The sequence below is a fragment of the Emydura macquarii genome, unplaced genomic scaffold, assembly GCF_026122565.2.
Source record: "Emydura macquarii macquarii isolate MOO-44397 ecotype Brisbane River unplaced genomic scaffold, CSIRO-AGI_Emac_v2 contig_1451, whole genome shotgun sequence".
In the NCBI taxonomy this organism is placed as follows: domain Eukaryota; kingdom Metazoa; phylum Chordata; order Testudines; family Chelidae; genus Emydura; species Emydura macquarii.
In genome coordinates, this window is record NW_027131588.1 from 1,470,001 (window position 1) to 1,487,703 (window position 17,703).

The 17,703-nt window shown below is 37.1% G+C and overlaps 1 protein-coding gene across 2 annotated transcripts in view; it reads right to left on the bottom strand.

Annotated features, from left to right (window-relative positions):
* PTPRD (protein tyrosine phosphatase receptor type D) overlaps positions 1-17,703 on the bottom strand; it is a 1,886,025-nt gene that overhangs the window by 189,126 nt on the left and 1,679,196 nt on the right. For both annotated transcript variants that reach the window (XM_067553085.1, XM_067553086.1), the window contains one exon: positions 1,569-1,757. In XM_067553085.1, coding sequence (XP_067409186.1) covers positions 1,569-1,757 — 189 coding nt within the window. The remainder of the gene's footprint in view (positions 1-1,568; positions 1,758-17,703) is intronic.

The window sequence follows — 17,703 nt, forward strand, 5'->3', positions numbered from 1 at the left end:
AAGGGTGTATATATATATATATTCTCTATATATATATAGATAGAGAGAGAGAGAGGATACACTGAAGGCTATCTGGAAACAAACACTGCAGTTTAGGTTGGATTATGGCATTCACTGCACTCTATCTATGTGATACTTGTGTACTGTTTCTTCTACACGGGTGTTGCTATGATTGATACGACAACATTTCTGTGGAATTTTGTGTGTGTGTGCGCCACTATGGAGATCTGGTGACTACACTGACTGTTAGTAAAATGCATGCCATGCATTTTAAGAATAATAATAATCATAATAATATAATCATAATATAATAATTCGGAATATGGAAATTAGTGGGGGTGAAGTGCGCTTCAGAACTAAGCACTTACCAATAGATTCTGGAGATTTAAATACGGAGAGAAGAAAGACAGCATAAAAATATTATTATATTCCTTATAATTTGGCACAAAGTTTTCAGTTAAAACTTTATATACTAAAGAATCTACGTCACATGTGAAAATTAATTCTTAATTTACATTAACAGTAGGTTAATTTACACAGTTCTGCTGACAACAAGCAAAGAGTCAGTTAACAAGACGATTTAACATCACAGGACAGGTCAAAAGCTGAGAATTCTGGGAAGACAGGTGATTAAACAACTTAGATTCTACAGCAATATTTCTATCATTGCCAAGGCAAAAGGCTTATTATGTCCCCATTATATTACTTGGGGATAAGCTTTAAACTTAATAAATTTAAAGTTATCTTTTTTTTTTTTTTTTAAATCTAAAGAGAGCAAAAGAATAAACTAGGGTGGGAAGGGGTGAAAGGACTATTAGGGAAGTGCAACGGGCAAAGAGAGAGAAGCAAAAGCTGGAGTCTACACCAAAAAGCAGGCTTCTGTAGATCCAGACAATGTAGGATTCAGAAAGCTTTAGCGTGGGCGCACACTACTGTGGCTCAATGTGTTGGAAAAAATGCTCAGCCAGCAAAAAGCCCTCCTTTCATAGGTTACCCAAGGACTTCCCCTCCGTCCCCCTCTCCCCCTTTTTTTTAAGGTATGGTTACGCATGGGAAAAAGTACTGTGTTTTATGTATTAGTGAGAGGAAAGAAGATGTGTCCAAACTGCCTAATCTTTGGTGGGTTCAAATGTGGAAAAGACAGCACAAAACACACTTTTTATTGAATATTTTTAGTGTCTAAATATGAAAGTTTTGGTTTTGATGAACATAACCATTGGTACTCCTTGCAAGTTCTGAATGAAGTCCAATGTTGAAATAAATTTGTGGGGGAAAAAAGGAAAGAAGAAAGAAAGAGAAGAAAATGGATCCGTCAAATACTGCGGAAAAGCAGTAAAGAAAAAAATTATCAAAAATACAGTCACAGCAGTGAGCAATGTGGAGTGAACAGAAGCTGCAAAACACACACACACAGAGGGACGCTGGAACAGGCTATGACAACATCACAGACATGAACAACACACTCAGTAACACAGAAAAGAGAAGAGAAAGAGAAATTTTTACCTATAAATAAAAAATGTGAGAGAGAACAACTCTGGGCGTTAGTGGAAACAGTAACAAGACCCTACCTGATCGTAATTGTTTGATACGTCCATTGTTGTTGCTTGTGTCAACAGGTAAGAAATCTTTGAACCAAGTTATTTCAGGATCAGGATTGCCGCTGGCTGCGCATAACATAGTGGCTGTACGAGTGCGTTCGACCACCTTCAACTGTGGGCCCATATCAATGGTGGGAAAACCACGAGGAATTTGATCCTCTGAAAAGGAAACACATAGTCTGGTTTTATAAAAATATTTTACTTTAGTTATAGAATCATAGAATCATAGAATATTAGAGTTGGAAGGGACCTCAGGAGGTCATCTAGTCCCACCCCCTGCTCAAAGCAGAACTAACCTCAGCTATATCATCCCAGCCAGGGCTTTGTCAAGTCTTAGCTTAAAAACCTCTAAAGACCACCACCTCCCTAGGTAACCCATTCCAGTGCCTCCTAGTGAAAAACTTTTTCCTAATGTCCAACCTAGACCTCCCCAAAAACTCACCCATACTAACACACACAAAGCAGCTCCAGCTGCTTTGCATTGAAGTGGCAGCTACTCCTCCAGAGTAGGAGGGGATGGGGCAGAGAGCCATGTACTCCCCTGATTCCCAGAAGCTGCAGTGGTTCTGATGGGACCATAGCAGCCAGCGTAACTATGAGCTTGAGCTCTTAGTTGTGAGCCCAGAATCAGGAGAGCATAAAGGTGGCTCAGAGACTCTGTTCATACTCTGTGTCAACTTGACATAGCTGAGGATCTGGCCCACTAAGTACTATGCTCACTTTTTAAACACCCAGTCATCTGTGCAGGTGATGTATTATTATACCAACATTGTTCCTCTTGAATGTGACCTTTTTAATATATGTAGAATGTTAACTAATGCTAGGGCTATTAGTCTAGGACATGGGAGACCCAGGTTCAATTTCCTGCTTTGTGACCTTGGAGAAGTAATTTAGACTCTCTATGCCTCAGTTCCTCATATGTAAATTGGGGATAATAGCATTTCACTACCCGACAGGGGTCTTGTGGGGATGAATACATTAAAAGATCTGTGTACTAGAGCTAAGCTAGTTACACAGAATAATCATGATGATTTTGAAAGTATATACATAGCATCTTTCATACAAAGCATTCAGATACTATGGTGAAGGGCATGGTGTATAAAAGCCTAGAGTTGAAAGCCTGGTCCTCCTGAAGTCAATGACAAAACTCCTGTTGACTTCAATGGGCCAGGATTCCACTCTCAATACACAGATCCTAGAGGAATTGTATTAACTTTATTATACACCTTAAAGATTGCCTAAAATGGTGGTGTTTCCGTCTGTATTAGGTTAAGGCTAGGGTTTGAGGTTCAGGTTCAAAGCTGAATCAGAACTAGACTAAGAATTGGATTCAATGATGCTGAAATTTCATGAGCTGTTCTTGAAGGAATCTGTCTAGATTTCTATCCAAAATAGAGGAAATCTCATGGGACCAGTAATTCTCATAAGATTGCAGCTACATCTAAACCTAAAACAGAAAGGACCAAATGTATGAGGACAGATTAACTAACAGGGATTTTATTCTGGACTCTGAACCCTCTGAAAACTAAGAAAGTTCACATTCCATTTCTTGGTTTTGGCTCTGGCTCATCTGTAAAGTACATTAATTGTTTTTCCCACTTCTGGGATAGAACACAATTATTTAACACTGCACAGCTAAACTGTACAACAGTAGTTTAGCATAACTAATTTAAGATCCTTAGAGGAGGTAGGTAGACGATATGTCATAATCCAAGCAAGAATTTACTTCTCTTACAAAAAAGGACTGAGGGATCAGGGCTGCAGTTCTACATATCAATCAAATGACAGCATCTTCAACACTGTTTCTATACAAAGGGTCCCATACTGAGAAGTACTGAACATCTTCAATTTCCAGTGACGTCTTGGAGTTGCAGTTGCTGAGTACATCTCGGGATCAGGCATTAAGGAGATAGAATATTACCTACTGATTCATTAACACTACTTCCTGTAGCACTTAGCCTTTCCCTATAGATTTCCAATCCAAGAAGTGACCTGGAGTAATCAGACCTTAAATTAGTAAGTCTGCCACTGTTTAAAAGAACACATGCTATAAGATCGTCTTCCCGCCTTCTATAGTCTTCTATACCTAAACTCTAAATTCTTTGGGCAGGGGCTGCTTTTTATTATGCATCTGTTGTGCCTGATCGGGGCGCCTTATACAGTACTGAAATACAAACAAATAAAATAATAAATAAGGTTCAGAGTGTGGGCCAATTTTTGAGCTTCATACAGCTTTTTGCAAATTCTATTAATTCATTCCCTCTCTGTGGGTAAAATTCACCCCTGTATGGAGGCTTATGTATCACTTAAGGCATCACTATAGGTCTTAAGAGGACTTAAGTGATACACATAGATAGAGCACTGCAAATCCGCAGATATCCGCTTTATATCCCTGGACAATTTTTTGCAGTTGGTAGATCGGATGGTCACGGAGGTCATGGACAGACTTTCTGGGACCTCTGTGACTTCTGGGGCAGGGTTGGAGCAGCTGCCAACTCCAAGCGCCATAGCAACAGCCAATTAGCTGTGAGGCAGCAGCCAGGGCCGAACCTCTGATCAGCTGTTTGGTGGCGGGGGCTGATCAGCTATTTGAGGTGACAAGGGCTCAACAGGTTCTTCCACACAGGTGATGGGGGGGCAGCTGGCTGCAAACAGCTGATTGGTGGTGGGTATGAGGATACATCTAAAAGAGGGAGGACAGACTGCTGGTTGGATATAAGTTTATTTTCATGGATGTGGATCCACACATTTGTATCCATGCAGAGCTCTACATATATGTTGTGCTGGGTCTCTACATGGTAGGGAATCTACATGGTATTTCAATTGAAGACTATATCTGTGATAACAACAGTGCATAGAAATGGGTTTTTCATCTGGGTGTTTTGGGGGGGAGATGTTAGGAGAGAGAAGCTGGGGATTTCAAAAGAAATGATGGGTATGTCTTCACTGCCACGGCAGCAGGGATCGATCCTGGAACTGCTCTCTGATCGATGCGATTAAACCACCTCCCCAACAGGAGTAATGCTGTGTTGACGGAGGGCGTCACTGGTCAGTGCAGTGCAGTGAAGACGCCGCAGTACAGCAATGTAAGTAAGTCGATGGGAAATACGCAAGCTACTTTGTATATCTCCCATCGACGTAGTGTGCAGTGCAGTGTAGGCCAGGCCTATGTGAGTTAGTCACCCTTTGAAATTACATGGGAGTTGGATGCCCAACTCCCTTGAGTTCCTTAAAACCCCCGCAGGAATGTATTATATAAACAGCAATCAAACACATAATTTGTAGGTGCCTAGGAGGTAACACTGGAAATATAGTAGGGACAGAGGATATCTGACAAATACAGATGTGTTAATTATAATAGTCTTTTGGAATTACATCAATTTGTTCTTTACTGTTTTACAGATATTTTACAGCTATAGAGCTGTTGTTACTTTGTCTCAAAAAAGAAAAGTGAAACAAATCAATAGCTAGTATATAATACATGTTTTATTATCAAATGCCTTCCTTGGCCTTTTTCATGAGATAAAATAATTTATTAGGAATTGTCTAATGTCATCTCCATTACTTCTTTTGTACATAAATTGTGTGATCTTTTAAAGTAGTTTCAGTAAAGTTTTCAGAGCCTTCTGAAAAACGTACATCTGGCTATCTTTGAATACCTGACAAATCTTTGCATTCTCCAGCGACAGTGAGCTCCCTAGGGTTTAATCACCGGAAACACAAATACAAGTATAAAAATTGCTCTGGTACAGTAATCACTATTCTCCTGCAAGTTTCCGTTTCTCTTCAGAGTCAATATCTCCACCAATTAGCAGTGAGTGTCATCTCCACCAATCAGCAGTGAGTGTCAAAGGCTTACAGTGATGGAGCACTTGCTATAGACTCTTACTAAAGAAATCTAAATTTAATAATCATGTATAAGATGGGAAGCTTTCACCCTGGGTATAACTGACAAGGTTTGACTTGTGCCACGCAGAAAGCACTCTAATGCATTTGCATGACCTTTCCGTTCCTTCTTGGCTCATAAAGAACACTCCAGAGCCGCTTTTTCATATACACAAGTGCACAACAAAGATAATCTATCTTGCATACTAATAGGATGGAGTATGTAAAGAGCTTTCCTTTCTTATTTTTAATAAGGGTAATTAAATTCCATCCGTCCCCCTTATGCATAGAACCTCTTTGAATGCACTGTCTTCATTAAATTTTCATGAGAAACATCACAATGTAACAGATTCAAATAGCCAGAGCTGTTATACTTTGACAGTTGTGGCTTGTTTCCAATCTGGCTGTGAGGTATTTGGCAATAAAATCCAGTATTCAACATAAAACAGCCCGGGAAAATAATGAAATTTCTAATTGGAATGCTTATCTCAGTTGGTGTAGTTCATAAGATGTTAATTGCTTTTTTTTCCCCCTCTAAATTTATTAGTGATTTGTATAAAACTGTCTCTGCAGTTTGGTGACACCAAGTTTGATAGATCATCAATTGTGTTGTGTTGTAGAACTGAGAATCAAATCAATGAATGACTATCTGTAAGCCATATAAACTTTTATGTAAGAAGTAGCTATTACAAATTATCAATATATTAGTAGTTTTAAACATTCACATGAGGTGCAAAGAAAAAACATTTTATCCAGTTCATTAATGTGCTCAGTAAGCTTCAAACTACAGTACATACTACTGTTTCATAGTAATATTCAATCATACTGAATTAGCTCTTAATTCATTAACAATTTAAATCAGACTTGACCTTCACAAAGCCATTTGGCACTGTCATTTTGAGAGGCGATTAAAGGGCAGATTACTATATCCTTGTGCTTAGTAAATCACTAAGTAATGCAAATTTTGTTTAGGATGTCAGTTACAATAGATCTGGAAATACAGCTCATTCTTTGAATTTTGTGGTGGACAAAACTGAATATGGATGCAAAATATTAATAAATATTAAGCATTAATATTAGTTCTTTACAAAATTATTGGCACCTTACTGAACTTTAAGATACAACTACAAGTATGTTATATTTACAATGCTTGAAAATATTACAATAGCTGTGTATGCTTTAGTTAGTTGTGTTATAAAATGTTTAGGCTGATTGAAGAAATTGCAGGAGGTTTCTACTTTCTGTGCCCAAGGACTACTAAATGTCAGGAAGATAACCCCATCTTAGCCATAAAACCATGTTTATTACCCCAAAGAGCGTCTTATCTAGACTAGGACATCTCCCTCTGTATAAAATACCTGTCTGGTACAAATGTAATCTTCATCTCAAGAAAACAAACAATGTAAAACATTTATGTTTTAGGAAAAGACCTGACTGTGAAAAGGGATGTAGGGTTGTGTTAGCAGAGAAATAAATCTAGGTGTAAAGTACACTTTTTCGCTTCGGTAAACTTACATAAAATTCTAGAAATATCTTTGTTGAAATAAATTTTATAATTCCTCTAAAGACTTCATTCAGAAAAGCCTGTATGAAAAACATGTGTAGCTGGAAATCTTTTAAACTTTTTTCTTTATTTCTTAACTATTGAAATGACAAACACCTTTGTGAAACGCATACTTGCAAATATGTTAGCTAAATGCTTAGCTCCTAATATCACTGCTATGCAAATGATACCATGTATATGATAAAGCTCTTTATGTACCAACCTGGAATCTAATGATCTTGTTAAACTGATTCCTAATGTAAGAAGCTATTTAAGTATAGAATATTTATATTAATGTAGAAATAATTAATTATTATTGGCAATTCTCAAGCAGCTCCCTCAGCCAACTAAGGAAGACAAAAAGAATCATCCCTCTAAAATTGGTTATAAAGGATCAACAACTTCTATTCTATTCTATTAACTATTTAAACTAAAAACTTTCTAAGAATCCTTTAATTTAAAAAGATTGTCCTGAGAACTAAAAGATTTTAGATAAAGAAGAGGAGTGTTTGAACTTCTTGAAAACAGAATTTTATTTCCTACTGAACTCTAATAAAATTAAAGAAATATTTCAGAAAATAAACTGAATAAAAATAAATGTTAAACCCTCACTTTAAAAGGTTATCTGGGATTTTCCCACTACAATAAGAACAAAGGCAATTAGAAATGCTGCATATTCATTAAACAGACTGCATATTAAGGAGCTGAAGCCAACTCTATAGACTTTGATCCAATGAAATGTGACAGCAACCAGCTCTCATCTAAACAAGTCTGAAAGACGTGTGTTTTCCTAATTTCATGGAAACAGGGAGGAAAAGAGTATTAAAAAACCCTCTGAAGGGAACACCCCTCACATACACGCCCTCTGCTACACAGCATAAACAGCAAGCACACCACAACTCATTCTGTCCATCCTTAGAAGCAGGCTACTGCAAGCAGCTAAGAAAAACAAAGAAGACTCAAGAAAAAAACAACCAAGGAAAACTGCCACAAAACTTTAACATGGATTGGTGAAAGAAAGTTAACTAAGAGACTGCCAAGAGATTACATTTAAAATGTCTTGTAATAATTTTGTTGGGACATGGAAATGCTGTTGGAACTTAAAATATTTATAGTTCTCCTGTTAATCACCACATGGCTAGACCATGTGTTTCTGGAGAAGAGACAGTGGCTAAATTCTGATAAATAGAGGGATTTAATCGGATTATTAATATCTGTAATTGGCCTGTTTTAAAACAGCTCCTTAAATGGCTTCTTTTAAGTAACTGACAAATATTTTCTTCAAGTTCATAGGATTTTGTTAAGATTACTTACTTTGCTCAATTATAAACTGCTGGTTATTAGTAGTAACCAACAGCATGCATTTTTTCTTAAACAAAATTACTTTGTTTTATTTATTTATAAAAACTTCTTAGTTATGTAAGCATATATGATACTAAAACTGGCTTTATGGTAATTTTGGGAAATAAGACCTTGGTCTCAATTTACCAATAGAAAAATGCCCCACCAAAGGCAGGTCTATTCTCAGAAGTGTAATCTCTGCTAAAAGTTCTCCACAGGAAAAAAAAAAAAATACAGAAGAGAATGCATTCTGTCATCTGTGTTGTTTTGTTTAATGTTTTCTTTTCCTTCAGCCATCGTTATAATTGTGATTATTTTTCTTAGTCTCAAACATGGTGTTACCTAAAGTATGCATAAGAATCCCTGTGACTAAAATAGTGAAAGTCATAACCTCTAAGTTGGCAGTAAGGGGAAGTGTTAGTAAGAGCTGGCCTACCATTTTTTGTTTTTCTGGACTAAAATTTTTAGTAATTTTTAAAATAAAATTACTTTGTACCTAACAATTTAAAATTACCCCTTTTTACTCCACAATTTCTTAGGTATCTTAGTAGTATGAACTGATTTTAGACTCCATGTTCCACTATAATTCAGAAAATGTCTCTCGGCTTTGTGCTAATATAACTTCTAATTGCCTAAATTGTTCTATACATGAATTATTCACTGAATATAGGGCATGAACAATATAGGGAGAAATTACAAAGACTGTTCACAATATGAACCCTTAAAAGAGAAAGATGTGAAACTGTCTTGCATTACTATACATTTAGAAAAAAAACTTCAAAAACAGACTTCAAAGAGAAACTGTAGAATTGGAACTCATCTGAAAACCTGACACAATCAAACTGGGTCTAAATAGGGATTTGGAATGGTTATCTCATTACAAGCAGTAATTGTCACTGTTCACACATTCTCACCTCCTAATCAATGGTTGTGAATAGGCCTCAACTACTCTAACTAAATGAACTTTGCTTATACCTAACTTCCCCATTGTTGTTCCTTAACCTTAGATGTATATGTGTATATATATATATATATATACACACACCCCCAATCTGATTTCTATTCCTTACATCTGAGGAAGTGGGTTACAGCCCACGAAAGCTTATGCCTGCAGAAATTAAATTTGTTAGTCTTTAAAGTGCTACAGGACTCTAGTTTTTGTCTTGCATTTTTTCATACCGCAGTTGTTGTCCTTGCCTACAAAAGATCTAAGGATTTCTATAGCTTTTCCTGATGTATTCAGTTGGTCTGTTTCAGATAGCCCAAAAGAGCATATGCAATTCGAAAAGAAAATTAAAATTCTTAGAAAAGTTGTGTATACAAATCAAGGCAGTATTGACTTACTCAACCAGCACTTATTCATTAGATGAATCATAGTTTTCACTACACTGGCAATATGAAATTTCATATTTTCATAAAGATTAACCTTTCTTGAGCTCTTTTTTTCAGTGTATTTGGTGTAAAGAGGACATTTGTCATCATCAAGTGTGTATGCATCCTCTTTGTAGTGAGTTCTTCTTTTCACTAAATGTATTTCTAGAGTCTAATGCAAGGATCATTCCATTCTCTTTTAATGTCTGAACTGTGATGTTCCTCCTGCATTATCTTAGAGTAGAGATGATATAATAATGGATCTTTTATGACTTTTCTGTAGGTGTCCTCTCAAGACTCCAGGTCTCACAGCAACAGGTAAAACTTAATGGTCTTTTCCAGCAGCAATTGTGTCTTTCAGCGAGATGGAAAATAATTATCAACGTCTTGACACATAACGATCCAAATTGTTCCATTATCTCATATTTCCAGAAGAGGCAGATACTTTACAGTGAACAGCAGTGGTAGCAACAAGAGTATCAGCATGAATTATGTAAAGACAACTGAGGTGATCCTGGCAGTCATATCCCACTACTATCTGGAGGAGCAAGTCTCTTTGTGACAGACTTCTCTGTAAAGTGTACATTGTGCAGTAAGACGTAGTCAAAAGCAGAGATGCACATGCTGTCTGCATTCAAATGCAATACATCATCTGCAATCCACCACCCAAGTCAAGTGCATATTCACGTATTAAGGATGTTTTGGGGGCAGAATATTGTGCAGTGAATCAGGGACTTCATCTGACACACAGCATAAAAGATCCATAAAAGGAAAAAAGATGTGCCCATATTCTTCAAATCAGAAAAGCTGGAATTCAATTCTAGTTTGCTGAACAGTGAAGCTACAGGGTGTGGAAATAGCTCCCCTGTTGACATTCTTCCAGGTTCATTCTTACCCACTTTTAAATCACAACTAAATGTCTTCCCCAGGGATTTTTTCCTTTTTTGGTTTTGTTTGTTTATTTTATTACAATCACTGTTGCTGAACCAGTATTTATAGTCTTTCTGACCCATCTTTCCTGTATCAGACCTCATCTATTTCTTCTCATCTGAAATTTTTATAAAGGTGTGTTTTACTATAATATTAATATATTTGATTGTACTTAATATGCTGCTCCACAGACAGGGTTGGGAGATTAATTATAAATGCAATTATGTTTATTATTATTACTACTTTTCAGGATTAATAAATACATGTGTTATTATGTGGGGGTTTTGGAAGTGTCTCAACCCCAGTCAAAATCAATTATTTATATATGGTGTGCTAAGAAATCCTCTTTCAGACAAGGGTTGTGTGTGTATGTAGGAAACAAAGGGACATATTTTCAAAGGCATTAAGGTACCAAAAGATGCAGATAGACACTTTAGTAGAATCTTCAAAAGGACCTAAGTGCCTAACTTCCACATCAGAGTTAGGTGCTTATGTATTTCTGAAAATCCTACTAGATACCAACCTGAGTCTTTTGGTATTTTCAAATACCTTTGAAAATCTGACTCCAAAACCGTTTTCTGCCCTTCCCCGTCAATTTGATTTCTGTGGCCTCATGAAAACAAGGAATTAGAGGAATTTATATTTCATACTTCCCAGGTGAAAGCTTTGGGGGTATTAACACTAAAATGTGTCCTAACATTTGTGTCAAGAAAGGTATGATAAAAAAAGCTCTAGAAGTTCTCATTTGGGGAAAAATAGAGCAAACGGTAGAAAGACAAATCTAAGGGAATGAAGGTTATTCTTTGTGGTTGATCTACATGTGTATCCAATCAGGAAAACAGCACAAGTAGCAGCCTTTAAAAACAGGTAAGTCTGTGAAGTCATTGGGCTAATTTTTCCTTTCTTTTACACATATGGAAACCTTTTCATTTCAATAGGTTTCACAGATGGTAATTGAGAAGTAAGAATGCAGTTAAAAAATGTTCACACCTACAGCAACCTAGAACCAAATCAGCAGGCTACAGATACATAATTCAAATGAAAGTATCCAAAACTTTCATTGGTAGCGTTGTCCATATTCATTTCCATCTTAAATCTATATAACCTGATATTGGATGATAAGCTATACATTTAAACTGCTGAATGACTTTCTTTTAAAATACCACCTGGCGTAAACAGATTAGACTATCTCCATCTGGAAAGTGAGGGTGTTTTTTCATTCCACTAAGAAGAATCTATTTTGAGATCCACTCCTGGCTTTGCCATTGGCGAATTTTAGAAACATTCCCTAGATCACGGAATAAAAAGGCACATTCACCATCTACACATCGAGTATTCCACTTATCCACTACAGATATTGATGATAAACTGATGCAATAAAGTTTATTATTTCAAAGAACAGTGTAAATAAAGCTTTTATTTTCACTATTCCAGATGGCAGAAGCATATAATTTGCCCTGTTTTGATATCATGACCATATTATTCAAAATCATTCTTCCTGAAACTGAACTGAATGTGGGATTGAAAACTGAAAATAAAAGAGAAAAAAATAAAATAAAGCCAAATCAACATTTTGCAGCAAAGTTGGGATTCTTGGCTCTTATTGAAGAACTATGCATATGAATAAATTTAAAAAAATACAAACAAAGCATTTTCTAATTATAAATAAAAGCCTACTTTAAGTTGGATAAAAATAATATAAAGCATCTGAAAACTTCTAGTTAATAAACATTATTCTTATTGGAATATTTTACAAAGGAAGATTTTGCCAAAGCATAATTACGAAAATACATTGATTTCTTATCCTGGGGTCCTCTGTTCAAAGCTATTATGTACAGATGGATATTTTTACTTAGTAGTGTTGTAAGTCAATAAGAGAAGATAAAGTCTTCATTGCAAAAGGAATGCAGGTATCTGTTGTGAATAGTTACAGGGTACAAGAGTACCTAAAGATTTCGCTTAGATTTCAGCCAATTATTCCAGGCAAGCATAGAAAAATTGGACATTGTTAAGATAAGAGACTCATTAACAACTGCTAAATATTCAGCACACTAGCAGCTGCCCAATGTGAAACATACATTTTAAAAAAATATTCTTAGCTCATTGAGGAGGTGGGTGAAGTACTTTCAATGCAAAATAAAACAAATTTGTTTAGTAGCATTATATGCAATTATGCTGCAAAGTCATATCTATATAACAGAACATAGAACCACTTAGACCAAATTATCATTTGTATGAATGTTGAAGCTGCAATTTCACATTGCATTAAGTCAGTTAACATTCATTGTTATTAGCATTTAGCCTTAAATAAATCCTTTTAACAAATAAGCACATTTAGTATAGTTCTGAATTAGATAACTTTACTGAGGAAAAACAACTCTGAAGGGGAGGCCGCATCCTCTCTTTCTCATTCTCAGATTTATGTAGCAGATGTTAATATTGCAGGATGGAGCCCATTCTCACGCAAATACTCCAGCTGAGGTCAACAATTCTTCCATGAACCAAGACTAAACTATATGGTTTAAAGGAGCTGGCCTATTTTAAGGCCTGCATTTTTTTCAACACACAGTAAAAGGCTCAATTACTCATTTGTATCCACATAGAATCATGGACGATTAGGCTTGGAAGGGACCTCAGGAGGGCATCTAGTCCAACCCCCTGCTCAATGCAGGACCAACCCCAACTCATCCCAGCCAGGGGTTTTTCAAGCTGCACCTTAAAAACCTCTAAGGATGGAGATTCCACCACCTCCCTAGGTAACTCGTTCCAGTCCTTCACCATCCTCCTAGTGAAAATCTTTTTCCTAATGTCCAACCTACACCTCCCCCACTGCAACTTAAAACCATTGCTCCTTGTTCTGTCATCTACTACCATTGAGAACAGCCTAGCTCCATCCTCCCTGGAACCCACTTTTCAGGTAGTTAAAGGCTACTATCAAATTACCCCTCATTCTTCTCTTCTGCAGACTAAACAAGCCTATTTCCCTCAGCCTCAACTCATAAGTCATGTGCTCCAGCCCCCTAATCATTTTTGTTGTCCTCCGTTGCACTCTCTCTAACTTCTCCACATTCTTTTTGTAGTGGGGGGCCCAAAACAGGACACAATACTCCAAATGTGGCCTCATCAATGCCAAATAGAGGGGAATAATCACTTCCTTCGATCTGCTGGCAAAGTTCCTACTAATGCAGCCCAATATGCCATTAGCCTTCTTGGCAACAAGGGTACACATGACAAAACAAACTTTTAAAAAGTGGTACAGTACAGCAGGTCATCTATGTGCTTATGGGAACTGGTTAAAACTATGCATCACTGAACATTTGGGAATCTATTTTGTCCACTGGCCTGACCCTTAAAAAGAAAAAGAATGAAAGAAGAAATTAATAAATGTATGCAGTTGCCCAAAGGAGACAACATATAAATACAGTGGTTTCTCTTAAAGTTTCTTTCATTTGAAAAGATCCTACTGAATGAAGAGATATTTGCCTGTACTTAAAATGTAGTATACTGGTACAACTAGTATTATTTACTCTAATTTAAATAGTAAAAAAAGGTGTCTATTCAAGGCTGTTTAATTTAACATTAAACAGTCATTCAGACAGGAACTCAGCCAGCCACAAACAAAAAGGACTCTGCCATGCCTTCATTGTTTCAGGGCATACCCTCAGCCATCTCCCAAAGCCTGTCAAACAGATGTCTTTTGCTGTGTGCCTGGAAGGTCATCACATCTGGGCTATTTCAGACCAAGGCAGAAGCAAGTTCCAGAGTCTCAGAGCCCTCACAGAGAATGTCCTTACCCATCTGATAATAATGAGGGGGACCCAGTCTGAGTGCCTCTGCTGACTGCATTTGTGGCAGTATGGCACAGAGAGAGGGAATAGCTCTGAAAATGGAAGAAACTTTAAGAACATAGTATCATACTTCTAAGTGTAGACATATCAAACACGTTAAAGGATGTAGGACAGTGGCCAAATCCGGACCACCAGATACTTTTGAACAGACCCTGAAATCTTTTTATTTATTTATTATCCTTATTAATATTGATGATGATTTTCTCTAAAGTTTGGACCTTGACTAAAAAAATTGGACATTGACAAAAAACAAATGACTACCCCGATGCTATTTGTTTCTGTTTTTAGAATGCCAGGGAAATGGAACTATATAGATTTCTTTTGGTTCAAACGTATTTTGTATGCAAGAATAATGCGAAAGAGTAGTGTGAAGGACGGTGATTTGAATTTTCCCAATTACCATTTCCAATGTGAGGCCCAGCCTCCAGACAGCGCTAGGATTAGGGATTACACTAAATCAGAGTTAAAATGGAGTTTGCCAAAAATGAGGATTAGGAAAACATGTTTGCATTAACCTGGTGCCTACAATTTTCTTTTTACATACTGGTGCCTACACTTTTGCAATCTTTTCATAAAAAAAAAAAAAAAAAAAGCAGTGCAATAATTGGAGCCTTAACTATAAACTTTGATTTCCATACTACATACGTTATGGTGACATGTAAAGAGCAAGACCAGCAAGTGTTCCACTTTCACATACACCAAGGGCATTGTACCACATTTTGTATTATAATCATGTATTGTGAATTCCTGTATTAACCATCATGAAGAGAATGCTGGCCTCCCCCACCCCTTCTTTCTTTTTATTAATTAATATTTTTATTTTAACACACTTTTAAAATACACTCTCAAATACATTAAACCATATTTATATTTATGTATGCAAATAAACACCACATAGATAACTATTAACATGGCCTGAAAAAGCAGATTCAAGGAGCCTCTTCCTAACTAGTTCAACAAGACAAGACAGAGACCTAACACTACACTGAGCACAAGGCTGTTAGCTCAGCTAATGTGCCCAGCAGCATTCCATATCCCAGAAGGCATACGGAAAGGCCAACTAGGTTGCCACTACCCTCTATCTATGATGTCCTCTCTGCAGCGTTTGTTGGGGGTGCACACACCACTATACCATTTTGGAGGAGCACTCAAGAATTCTGTTGAGCTTATTTCCTTCAGGCAGAATAGCTCAGAAAACCATAGTTCAGCCGCTCCCACTCTGCTCCTACCTACATGGCTCAGAGAATCCAAATCAGAATTTTGTCCGATTTCTGTTGTTACTATTGAATCCAATCCACGTCCAGAGACCGCTCTGTACATAGCTTAAACTGTTGCTCAGGAAAGTGGAGTAAGCCACCTTCACAGCAGTGTCCCATCATGTTTCTTGACTCTGTGGAGGGTTCACCTCAGTTGTGGGGACCCACACAGAGGAAGAGATAAAGAGTGAGAGAGCCAGCATAGAAACTGTCAGGACCAGGGCACAGCATCCCCCTTTGTGAACAGCAGACCTAAAAGAATAACAATGAAGCCTAAGGCTGTAGTACGGATCTCCCTCAAAGGAGATTCGCTGGTGATTGAGGCCATTATTGTCAATGATGGCACTTCCTGTCAGATGGGATTGTCTGCTCAATGCTTACATTTTACCACATTTTTTTAATGCAGCCTAAATGCTACACAACCCAAGTTGTCAACTACAAACACTACTGACAGAATTGATGCAAAATTCAAGATTGTGACATAAGAGCAGAAGTAGAGAAAGCAGCACAAATTGTTTGAGTTTTTTATTATTTATTATTATTATTATTATTATTATTTAATCTAAGGAAAGAAAACAGCTAATTTTTAATTTCTAACTCAGTATGAAACTTGTGCATTTTTATTTTAATTTGGTGGGTACATAGATGAGGTGCTCCAAAATACTTACACTTTATTCCTCGACTCTACCCACCTTCTAAGATCCAATCTGCTACACATTCTGCAACACTTAATGCTTGATGCTAAGAGGTTTGAATTAAACTCTAAACTACTCAGCGCAGGGACTAGGCATTCCTATGTGCTTTTGCTGCACCTAGCACAATGGGTATCGATCAGGCATGAGACATTTGGAGGGGCTGAAATACAAATAATATATATTGGAATGAGCACTATTGGAATACAAATAAAAATAATCATAATGAGGAATATTAACTGAAATAATTATTCATTATAAAGTAACATTAATAACAATACAAGTACAGGGAAAGAAAAACTGGTAGATTAGGTATGAGAGTGATGTTACATTTTCAGGGTAGACATTATACACTAAAAAAACCCCAACGGAATGGAGTATCTCTTGGATACCTTTTACTAGTGTTGATTAAGGCCCTACGTAATTCATGCTATGGCAGACATTGCAGATCCAGCATTATTAGGCTTCCACAACAATTCTGACACCAGGAGCCCTGCTGTGTGTGGGGTTAACAGTGGGAGCCCTGGCTGCCCTGCGGCTGTGAGTGGGAGACCCTGCTGTCGGCTCCAGGCAGCTGCTCTCAGCCCCAGATCAGCCAACAGCGGAAACTCACTGAAAAAGAAATAATGGATCTTATTACCACAAATAATAAGGTCCATTATTACTTTACTCTGATTTTCCATGGGTTGTCCACAACTCAGGTGCAATTTTTGGACAATCATACTGCGATTCAAGCAGGGCCTTAGCGATAATGTTATTAAATAGGGATCTTTTTTAATGAGGTCTTACTATATCTAGTGTAGTGTACATTTTCAATCACTCAGAAAAGCAAGTAAAGCACATACATAACGCTTATCTACTTACAAAGGGATTATTAATAGATATAGCATCAGGGTTTTTTTTGATCTCGTGTGTGTGTGTGTGTGTCCACTAATTGAGAGAATACTAGATTTAGCATGACAGATATAAAGCTGCACAAGCAATGCCTTGCACCATGTTTATTAGAACCTGCTGCACTAAAGGCAGCAGCTAAAATACTGACATATGGTCAAATACACAGGGAATATATGCTTTAAAATGACAACAGCTTGATAATTTATGAATTTCTCAGAATTGGAGGGAAAAATCCTCCCAAAGGGGTCTGCATGGGCAGGTGAGCCACTCAGCTATGGGTCCAAAGATCCTTCCTCCTGGATGTAAGCTCTGAGGAACCATCCCCCTGCTGCCATAGATCACATG